At 44.7% G+C, this 10981-nt stretch overlaps 2 protein-coding genes across 3 annotated transcripts; both read right to left on the bottom strand.

Moving 5' to 3' along the window:
• Positions 1-61: 61 nt before the first annotated feature.
• Positions 62-4597, bottom strand: tmem168b (transmembrane protein 168b). The gene is made up of 4 exons (XM_029153101.3): positions 3037-4597; positions 2685-2827; positions 2331-2605; positions 62-1886 (listed from the first exon to the last, which is right to left on the bottom strand). The coding sequence occupies exons 1-4, from the start codon at positions 4168-4170 to the stop codon at positions 1354-1356; spliced, it is 2085 nt and encodes a 694-aa protein (XP_029008934.1). The 5' UTR covers positions 4171-4597; the 3' UTR covers positions 62-1353.
• A 151-nt stretch (positions 4598-4748) lies between these two features.
• bmt2 (base methyltransferase of 25S rRNA 2 homolog) lies at positions 4749-10709 on the bottom strand. Of its 2 annotated transcripts, none has more exons than XM_029153104.3 (5): positions 10452-10709; positions 8543-8684; positions 8271-8399; positions 7421-7535; positions 4749-7129 (listed from the first exon to the last, which is right to left on the bottom strand). In XM_029153104.3, exons 1-5 carry the CDS (start codon positions 10609-10611, stop codon positions 6497-6499), a joined length of 1179 nt encoding a protein of 392 aa, XP_029008937.1. In that variant the 5' UTR covers positions 10612-10709; the 3' UTR covers positions 4749-6496. The 2 variants fall into 2 exon arrangements, with proteins under 2 accessions (XP_029008937.1, XP_029008938.1); XM_029153105.3 differs by lacking the exon at positions 10452-10709 and adding an exon at positions 8779-10421.
• Between the last annotated feature and the right edge of the window lie 272 nt (positions 10710-10981).

Raw genomic sequence — 10981 nt, 5'->3', positions numbered from 1 at the left:
TCACAAGCTTGATCTCTTGCCAACTTATCACATCTAGATAAAAATCAAACTCACTACTCACTACTTTGGCTAAATCCTTTATTTTTGAGCCGTCCATCTTTACAGCTTCTTCATGCTTTCACCATTCATGCTTTTCATTGCTCTTAATCGCCGGGGTTGTTTATGCGCAAGTTATTATTGAATTTGGCATTTATTTAAATATGCAAAAACTAACATTTGTCTAGATAGATATAGCTTAATATACACAAAAGTAAAGCTAAACCTGATACAGCAGTTTAGCATAAGGCACGGTGACCATGGTGTTCAGTCTGTACGGGTGTACCTTAAAGTGGCCGGGGAGCCTAAAAATAGTCATCTAAGGCTGTATTTGTGGTTATTACACAGGACTATTGGAGGGGAAACACATTTAGTTACAAACATTCAACCCTGTAATAAAAGGTTCTTTATACAAAGGTTTCAGGAATAACAGCCTTAAAGTGTTGCCCAGATGCAGACCATTTATTTTTATAAAAATAGCCTGGCAGTCCATTAACTTCATATTGTTTCATAATAAAACCCTTTTACCGCTTTTGCATAGTTTCATTGATCTTTCGCGTGTTTTCTCCTCCTGATTTCTTTTTTAAACACAAACTGATTAGATTGATGTTGCATAGCAGTTAACTGCAAAAAAAGTCCAGGAACAATGGACATTATCTTGCGATGCATATAATTTCTGGGGTTTAAAATAAGCAAGATTCTGCCAGCACTTCATGTCTCCATTAAATTTAAAACCAAATGGACTCCCTGAAGCAGCTGAAAGGAATTTAAAAATCATCCCTAGCACTTAATATAGAACCAAAGGAGTGCAATATATTTCATGCTGTGCAGGTAAGATGCATAGTGAAGCATAAAAGTGTATCAGGAATCATTTTACTATAAAAACTTTTTTTGTAGAAACATCACAATTCACTCCTGAGATGTTTTTCTGAAGAATCTACCACGGTCCCTTTGGTTTACGGTTAAAACAATTGGCTTAGCAGTCTTCACGATCTTTGGGGATTCTACAGTACAAGGCACTGAGTGAATGGCTGTAGGATGAAGGAATCGAAGTTTACATTACATACAATGCAATACTGTGCAAAATAGTGTAAATGCTCAGCGTCATTTCCAGGTATTTCTACATTAAAACAGATTTAGCAAACAATATAAAACAGGAATAAAAAAACCCAATCAGTAACTGTGTGACTACTTTTTCAGTAACAAGACGCTGGCTAGCAGGGAGTTTACAATCTACTAGCTGCCGATTTCAGGAGCCGAAACTCGGTGACTTACAAAACATATGGATGGTAGAAAAAAATGGCCCTGTCCATATTTCTAAGATCTGACCAGTTTGAAGCCCTGGCCAGTGTCCAGTATCGCTGGTGGAAACCAGTTGAGTTTGATTCTCTTGAACCATTTTAGCAGACTTGTGCCGTTAGATTGCGGCTCTGACCGTAACGCTAAACGGACCACCGGGTAAATGAACGAGGGGTAGTACATACTCCAGTGATTGGTGACATCACATCCTGTCGGCAGGTGCAGCGTGTAGTCGCTCCAGTTTCTGGAGATGCCGTAGTCAGCAGACACTGTTCTGCCCCTCGCCGACCACTGGATGGTGCTGTTGACGCTGTACTCCACCCACTGGGAGGTGAAGTCTCCAAGCTGCGGTAGATCCTGCAGCTCCACATCTGCTGCTCTAGCGAGCGCTGCTCCCTGCACGGCCACATACAGACCCTCCACCTTCCTAATGTGCTTCACCCACTGTAGTGAGTTCTCACAGTCCAGGACCAGAATGAGGCGTGAGCAGAAGGCGCCGTTCTTCTCTCTCCACCAATCCACGATCTGATCCAAAGAAAGCGTGTCTCCTCCTGATGAACAGGGACACCAAAAACACTGTAAGATGATGCCACATATAATGATGTAGGACAATAAATATGAAAAATGCTTTTATATTGTTTTTGCCAACTTTGTATGTTTAGGTGGTGAACTTTTGGACTTCCTATAAAAAGAACCTGCTCTTTGTCCACAGCTGAACCGTAGCATCTAAAGCTCTGATGACAGGAGCTGTTATTCAAAAGAAGTAGTGCATCACATTCTCCTGCCGATGAATACAATATGGACTATTTACTGTGATTGAGTGCTGCATAATTAGAACTAGCTGTCGTTCTTTCGTTAACATTCAGTTGCATTATATGCCACAATGCTGTAGTAACGACTACGAGAAAACTGACCTAAATATGAAAACATCGTTTAAGGGGTAAAAACAAACAACTCTGAATGGATCCTACTGCCGCTTGAGTTGAAACTGGTACCTGTCAGGGCCCAATCTCCAGTCCCATGAGTGTGACCGCTGTAAAAGATAATGTAGGTGTCATGACGAGGCCCGTCCGCGGTGCGAAGCTCAAAGAACGATTTGATCTTTGTCTGCAGAGCATCCAGAGTGACCCCACTGGTGGAATAGTCACACCCGAAGGGCTCAATCAGGTGCTGGGCGAAGAAGCGTTGCACATTGCTCAATAGCCCTGTAGAGCGTCGGTTCACCTCCTGCACCTCGTCAGGAGGCAGCAGCATGGTCTGACCATCCGGGCTACAAACACACGTGTGTGGGATTTTAATCATATACATATAATCACATAAAATACCACTTGACACTCTGACAATGGTACCTGCAGTAGTTGGTGGGGATGACCAGTGCGTAGCCCACACAGGTTCCTCCCAGGCTGTTCCCAAGTTCGAAAAAAAGCCCATGGAACAGACACTCCAGAGGCAGGACAAGCAGAAACATGCTCACAAAGATGCTGGAAGAGGACTGAGCATATTTAAATAAGTGAGTGGCATGAAGGATCAGGTTTGAGTTAAAAATCAAAAATTATGTGAAAAATATTTTTACAATGCAATCACTTTAAGGTTTGAACATTGGTGAATTTGTATTCCATTTGTGTGCTCATAGTATCATTTACACATGCATGTCATAAGCATCCTACAGTGATACCTTTCTAAAGTTCATGTTGCCCCCACCTGCCAACAAAGCGCAGCAACAGCAGCAGTTGACCACAGCGTGAACGTCACCAGTTGTCTGGAGATAAGGCAGAAGTGCCTCATGCCCTTCGAGGCCATGACCTTGTCCAGTCTGTTGACCTCTGACCCCCGGTATAAGCACAGCCTCTGGCACTCGCTGAGCTTGGTGTGAAAGCCCCACACCGTGATTAGAAACACCACGTGACATGTGGACCAGAGCAGCGCAAGCAACACGAAGCCCGGGATCCTGAAGTACCACTGGTGCAGGTCGGTGATCTTCAGAGCCGACACGACGAGGAAGGTGAGCTCCAGCACCAGCAGCGGCAGGAGGGACAGGCGGCGCCACAGAACACGCCACACCAGGAACGGCTGCCAACGCTCCGTTACCGAGAGTCCACTGAAGTAGACATCCATCAGAGGGTCGCAGATGAGCTGGCTGAAGAAGCAAGCGAGGGCGAACCGGTTGATGGGTATGTCCAGAGACTCGAACAGCATGGCGGCGATGACAGCGAAAATGATCAGGTTCAGGATAGCCAGGACCGCCTTCATGCGGAGCGCCACCATGACGGTGGCGAGGGCCACCACCAGCACCAGCACGCTCACGGCCTTATCGATGGTCAGCACAAAACTGGCGGCGGCGAACCCGCTCAGCTCCAGCCGTTCTGCCGAGGTCAGGAAGGCGGCTCGGTACTTGGCGCATCCCAGCATCCTCTCCAGCAGCGCCCACAGAGTTCTGAGGACTATGGAGACCAGCAGCATGTAGTTGACCGCCTGCTCCTTTACGTCGCTCTCCACGGCGCGACTGCTGACGAAGCAGAGCAGACCCAACAAGAAGCCGTAACACACGTGAAGGACTCCCCGACTGACCCTCTCCAGGTTGTAATAATAGTGCAGCACACTTGCCACCCCGAGCACCAACAGAGCCAAAATGAAGATGACCAGCAGGATGGACTCCGATGATCTCTCCCACCTGGTGTAGAGCCCCAGGAACAGGGCGACCAGCAGGTTGAGACCGGACAGGTAGCCCAGCCACCGGACAGACGACCACACGCTGACCTCTCCGTTGACCTCATCCAGCCGGGTCATCGCCGCGTGAAGGCAGTGGCTCACGCAGTAGCGCGAAAAGCGCAACATTTTAATGTGGAAAATAAACGAGCCAAATCCAAAAACAGGCACTTCGGGTGAGCTACAGCCGGGTGCCCTAGCCCCTACGTCATTTAAATACCAGAATCGCCTAGCTACATAGCTAGCTAACCTGTGGGAAGCAGCTAGCTTTAGCTACTCTAAGCTATCATCGTGAAACGCATAAGGTTTCTACATATTTAAAAGTGAAGTTTAATTTCGTTTTAGCTAGACTTGCCTGCTGTGGTAAAGTGCGTATGTCGGAGCACAACGCCGGTTAAGACATCAGTTCAAAAAAGTTTGTCACGTCAAAAAGTTTCGCGTCAGATGACAGCGGCCATGATTGTGGCTTTGACTACGGCAACCCGTAAAGACCAAATGGTCTGGTCGCCGGTAATGTCCCATGCGCGTTTTCTGTTCGCTACTGAAGATATTTTATGCTGTTCAATAAAAAATGGGTTTCATGCTTTACAGATTAGAATACATTTTAGAATATATTTTAAATTTTGTCAATCATGACACTCTGCCATTGAAGTCACAACGTCGCATGAACTAGAACGGTGTGTGTGCACAAAACCCACACAGACACATTAGTTTTATATTCATTTATAAAAGAGGAATACAACCAATTTACAAGCTCACATTGTTCTGCACTGTTGAATGTTGATATTGAAGATGAACCTTTTCGTGCTTATGGGCATAAACAAACACTGGAAGACAAATGCACAGATTATTAACAAACCAGGCTTCAATGTATGAATGGATGTGTTTTTTTCCTGCTAAAATAAAGAAACATGAGAAAGCAGATGTGTATTAATTGGAAAATGATAAAGATATGGCAGCATCACACTGTATTACATCAACACAAAATGTATCTTGTTGACCATTTATATGATAATGTAGCACTGATCGGTTTGGCCAAACATACCTGCAACATGTTCATTACATGTGAACAAAGAAGGCACCTTAAGATTTACTGGTACTATTTTATGGGCCCTTCGTCAGTCGATTTTTTTTGTGACACCTTTTGAATTCAATGGTAAAGTGCCACAGACCAAAAAAAAAACAAAACCCAAACACACCAATTGCTAATTTACTCCTTCATGTACACTGACAAACCAAAGCACATCCACTCATTCAGCCAGTTCAGGCAGTAACACACTAACATTTCACCAGGTAGTGTCTTTAGCCTAAATCTCACGTCTTAGGATACAGTACTTTCAGATCTGGTCTTGCTTGCTATTGCTAAAATCATTTTTTCACCTATTCCAGAGGTTCTATATGACAAAACAGTAAATTAGTGCAAATCGTGTCTGTCTAGGTGAATTTTCTAACTGAGGAGCGCAGATCTGAATCTGTTTGAGTACTTCCCGTATTTTCACATCACTTTTTAAAAATTGCTTTAAAAGGATACTTACTGGTGCTGTAAAGTCCATCGGATACAGGTCACTGTACTTACAGTGTTGCACTAAGAAAAGAAGTATCGGAAATCTAACAGCAGATAATTCAGTATTAATATTTGATGACCACAAAGAGGAAAAAAAAGTGTAATACCTACTTTAAAAACACTCGTACCTTGTTACACAATGGGTAAACACAGTTACAGTTTCACATTAGTATACCTAGTAATACTCCTACTGTACGGTTCTGAAAATGGTTAAAATGCTACAAATACCACTTCCTTGTAAAAGATACGCAAGTCATTCAGAAGATGCCAAGTAAAATGGCCTTCGCCTCACACTGGACAACACCAATGCTTTGATTTTTGACTTGGAAAACTAAATGCACATCAAGAATTTTCAGAAAGTCTAGCTGCATGACTGTGACAAAAGCAAGCGTACCAGGTCCAGTCACTCCATCTCAGTCTCTCAAGTGCAATCAAACTCCTGTCAGGCTGCTCAGGTTGCTGTATTTGGCTTTTTGTACTAAGCAGCCTGCCACATTAGCTTATTCAAACAGAGACTGAGTACAGGATGCAGACAAGCCGAGTTTTGTTAACAAGAGCTGGGATGGGATGGAAATCGCGGAGAAGGGAGTTAAGTCGTCTTAAGGGCATTCGCTTTCCAACCACTAAAAAACCTAGCTATTTATCAAAATATATCCATCTTAGTGTGTGCATGTGTCTGTGTATGTGTGTGTGTGTACTCTCAGAAGTGTAGGTATGACAAAATAATCTGTAAACTTCTCTCTTTCACACTGTGCAAACTGCATTGTTTTGAGGGAGGGAGCAGAAATTGGAGAAGAATGCAGCAGATTAAATTTGGCAGCGCAGCAGTTACGTACAGAAAAAGGAGTGAGGGGGTGATTTGTTTTGGAGGGGTGAGGTTGCTGGTTCAGCCTAACTCTGGAGCAGAATGGGGTCCTCTAGCTCTTGAAAGCCAGGCACTGAGCTGCCCTGGCTCTCCCCAGAATCTGAATCGTAGGGCGTGTCTGGGAGCTCGGTGAACCCCCAAGCCATCTGCTCGTCCTCGAACTCAGAACGCACCTGCACGGGCACGTCGTCACAATCTTCCTCCTCGTTGGAGTGGAAGTCCTGAGGGATGTAGAGCATCTCAGGGTAGTTGCGCGACACCAGGTCGCTGGTGGTGGCTACAGACACCTTTCGGAAGGCGATGAGATGCATGTGAGAATACTTGACGTATTTGTAACGCTTGAAGCCCAGCGACTCCACGGCGACGCGCCAGCTGCGCATCATGAGAGCGTGCCGGTTCTGATGGGAGGAGTCGGGCGTGATGATGAGCAGCAGGCCGTGCAGCTCCAGCAGCTCGTGGGCCTTCTTGCAGCAGATCCAGCGCTGGTATGGTGAGGGGAAATAAGACAGGAGCAAGGAGAAGACGGCTACGTGGAAGAGCTGAGCAGGCAGCGCGTCGATGGGGTTGTGGAGCTGGCGGAGGAACGCCTCTACCGCGTCACCTGCTAGCTGAAGAGGCTGCTGGAGCTGAAGGTTGAGGAAGTCACACTTGTACACACTCTGAAGGAGAGAAAAGGTGGAAATTCTCCAGAAATCCTTCTCAAATATCAACTCATCTTGGTGCGTTTCATTACTTGCAGCTGCAAAAAGTGCAGCTGTTTTGGTTCTGCTTTCTGCTGAGTGTCTAACCACAGCACTGACGGCCCCTGAGTGACTCATTTCTGATGTTGCCTTTGCTTTATGCCAGCACTTTGCAGCAAACAGGAAAACCTCGTGCATTGTAATTGTGTGAAAGAGGATTTAAAAGGTGATGTTGACAAAAAAATTTAGTGAATCATTACGCAGTCATACCTCAACCGCAGGCACTATGTCAATGCCAACTGTAAGGAATTCATCAAACTTCAAGAATGGGTTGAAGCAGCTTCCTACATCAAGAAGGCGCATTTTCCCCATCTGAGGGATTGAACTGTAACACAAATGTAGACATCATCAAAAAATTGACCATTGGTTCCAAATAAATGAAATTTTTGATATTTTATGATTATTAGATGCATGACAATGTGACATTTTGTCTACAATATGTTAACGAATGAATGGTTTAATGTATGCTTTCAATTGTACTTCTGATAAAGACTATTTTAACAACTTCATTTCATTAGCATTCATTTTAAAAAGTGATATCTTCTGGTAACAAATGTATTTTGAACAATGCCTTGTAATATATGTGTGAAAAGTCTGAGGCTGAGTATTTATGTCTGTCCAGATTTACTATGTGATGTGCTAAATGTGTTTAGGAAAGAAGAAGTACATTTGTAGGAACTGAAACAAGAAAGAAAATGAATCTGTTTGGTCCTGGCATGTTCACAAACATAAAAATGACCCCAGAAGAACCCACGGTGACACAGGTTTCACCAAATGCAACAAGTTTGCCAGGTTCCACGTGGTTCATTTTGTTTGGTTTACAGCTCACGAAATGTTCCTTTACGCAGAAATGGTCTGGGTTCTCAACACTAAAACAGGAACTTTGGGCTTTTTAAAATTAGTCAACATAGAAGACATTTTTCTTTTACTCCTAAAACAGCAGGACAAATTTTTGAGGTAAAACAAAAAATCCTTAAAAATGTAGTAAAAGCTCAGTCCACTATTTTCCAACAATGCGAGAATATTTAAGTCCTGTGTTACATGTCCGGCTATAACTTACCTGGGGATGGTGCTGTACGGTTGGACACTTACAGACGCTGCATTCAGACCCATGGCGAGCGCAGCACTTTTCTGATCCTTTTCCACCATCCGTTTCATCCCACCATCCAGAAAATATTCTTGACAGACACTGTGGAAGCGGGATCAAACCTTTTATTGCAAACATGACAAAGACCATGGCACCTGAACCTGCATGAGTCACCGCCATGAGGCGGGGGGCAGTACGTGCAGCCCAGAGACTGCACGTCTGCAGACATTTAAAGTCAGCCGTACCTCCGACACCACTCGATGCGTCCCTCTCCTTCACACTTCTTGTTCCAGTGGTTGTCTGCAAGATTCTTCATGGCAAACGCATACTCACTCAGCGTCTGCTCATCCTCACAGTGCTCGCGCCAGATCTTGTCAAAGTCGCCCACTGGCAAAGACAAGTGTAAAAGCTAAGAACTAAAACAAAAACACCAAACTATCATTGTGATAGTTATTTCACAAGCCCAACGATTCCTACTTACTCGTCAACTTCAGTCGCCCGATTCAAAAAGAAAACATGACTGCACCTCTCGTTTAAAGCCTGATTAAAACGCTCAGGCCACATTTGCTAATTTACTCCTTTTTTGCCGTGTTTACTTGCCTCTGCCAGCACAAAAGCCAAATTGTTCCAAAGTAAAGACCATAAACCTCAAATAGCTTTTCCTCAGCTACAATAATGCTGCTAAAATTGCCTTCAGCCCATCTTCACTGCTGCTCAAAAGTAGCACACTGATATGACAGAAACTCATGACCACGAGGAAAATTTGCTATCAGATTTGCAGAAATGAAAGGACAACAAGAGGAATGGTGGTAAACAGCAGCACTCTGAAAGTATGACCAGTGTGATTCAAGGCAGAGCGTAGCGGATCATGCTTTACTTATTAACCAATCATGAGGTCGGGTAGCAGGACAGCTGCTTTGTGCTGCTTTAAAACAACTAACTAGACTCAGATATTCTCACTGGATATTTTCAGATTAAACATTCCTTCAAGTACTATTTTAGTATTTGGTAGAAGAATGAAATAGTAAAAATGAAACAGCCAGACATTCATTCTGTACCGAAGTTAAATCTCAAAGTGTTGCTGTTGTTCTGCTAAGGTTTTACTCTAGAATCTATTCTGCACCTGCTGCCTTTTTGTGTTTCCCTCCCACACAGTCTCAACTAGGACTCTGCATTTCTTCACAGAGAATTAGATAGGCTGCAACGTCAACAACAGCTCACTGTCGTGTGTGGGTAGATGCTGTAGGACGGTTTTGAAAACCAGGACACTTCAGCTTGACTGAAGTTTACTGTACCTTAAACTATTCATTTGCAAACTAATAGACTGACTGACCAACAAAGACATTCAATATTCTGACCCTCTGACATCATGTTGTCGGACGTCTTGATGTCAGTGCAGATGTGCTGTGAATGACTTTTTCCAAATTTCCCATTTCATGTCAAAATAAGGGTTTTGTTCTGAGGAACAGCAAACACAATAGCAGAAAATCTACATGAACATCATATCCTAAGAGTTTTTCTCCAGCCTCATGTTCTTTTGTGACACTTTCTCATCTGTCACAGGTGGTGGATAACTTCCTGTAACCTGTCATTGCCATAACGCACCAGTGACAGTAACATCACAAAGTGTAATAAGAGACGTTATGATGCTTCCTTTATTCTAACTGGATGATTTTAGACACAATCACCTGTACTATTATTTAACATAAGGTTGATAGAAGATTCCTTTTAAGTGTCAACCCAGCCTTCCCCACTGTCTGACATACAATCAGCTCCTGTGCTCACATGCACCGCCTCTGTCCGCTCATTATCTGCACATTCAGGGCTCGACGGTCAGTGCGCCGGCATTTGAAGACAGAAAACTCACGTCCACTGTGAGGACGCACGTTACTGACACGGAGCTTATTCGCTGTGTCAGTAATGTTGATGTTAAGCAGCTTTACGGGCCCTGCTGGCTGGATAAAGCCCCGCTCCTGTCTGCCTGCACCGCCGCTAGCTAGCATCAAAACAGCGCGGTCCATCAGATCCATTAAGTTCTGTTCACCGAGAAAACCTCACAAGGGAGAGATGTACTGCGTTTTTGCGCGCTGCGGCTCCGTGTTAGTCGCTCGGTAACGGTCCGGACAAGCTGAGGGGCCCATTGGAGCTGCTCACCCTCTCTGTATTTCCTGCGCAGTTTTCTGTGGACGTTCTTCACGACCCCTGACAGCTTCTCCTGCTCCTTCTTCTCCGGCGGCTCGCCCGGGATCGGCACGTAGAACCCCTCCGGGTGGGTTTCTGTGTCCCCTGTCGCGACATAGTCCCTGGGGTCCATAGCACCGTTCCGCCGACGCAGCCTCCGCCAGTTGCTTCCCCTTCTCCAGGCTGCAACCCGACCGGCGAACCGGTGCACGGGCCAACAACACGCGCGCTGATTGGCTGGCCTTGACACACACGCCTCTAAACTGACAGCCCTTTGTCCAATCAGAACTCGTGAAGGGGACACGGGACGGGGTCCGATTTGTGAAACGTTAAGGTGCATCCTGTAAATTTGGTTACTCCTGAACTTCTCCCAACAACTAAAAACAACACGGATGCAACTGTTATCCTTTATGTTGCATCAATATGATAGATGTGACAAAAAACAACATCATTTGTTGCAGTATTTGGCCAATTTCTGTCTCTTTCAGGCATTTGCTATTGCT

Source organism: Betta splendens, chromosome 6 (assembly GCF_900634795.4).
Source record: "Betta splendens chromosome 6, fBetSpl5.4, whole genome shotgun sequence".
In the NCBI taxonomy this organism is placed as follows: Eukaryota; Metazoa; Chordata; class Actinopteri; order Anabantiformes; family Osphronemidae; genus Betta; species Betta splendens.
Note: the sequence above shows the minus strand (reverse complement) of the source record. Positions and strands in the feature narration are given on the sequence as shown.

Excerpts from the sequence above, each read along its gene's own strand:
- tmem168b (XM_029153101.3), bottom strand. The coding sequence starts at position 4,170 with ATGTTGCGCTTTTCGCGCTACTGCGTGAGCCACTGCCTTCACGCGGCG. Across the intron at positions 2,828-3,036 it reads TTGCTGCGCTTTGTTGGCAG|TCCTCTTCCAGCATCTTTGT; the intron begins GTGGGGGCAACA and ends AAATATGCTCAG. Across the intron at positions 1,887-2,330 it reads TGGAGATTGGGCCCTGACAG|GAGGAGACACGCTTTCTTTG; the intron begins GTACCAGTTTCA and ends CCTGTTCATCAG.
- bmt2 (XM_029153104.3), bottom strand. The coding sequence starts at position 10,611 with ATGGACCCCAGGGACTATGTCGCGACAGGGGACACAGAAACCCACCCG. Across the intron at positions 8,685-10,451 it reads GCGCAGGAAATACAGAGAGG|TGGGCGACTTTGACAAGATC; the intron begins GTGAGCAGCTCC and ends TGTCTTTGCCAG. Across the intron at positions 7,536-8,270 it reads CCGTACAGCACCATCCCCAG|TTCAATCCCTCAGATGGGGA; the intron begins GTAAGTTATAGC and ends TTTGTGTTACAG.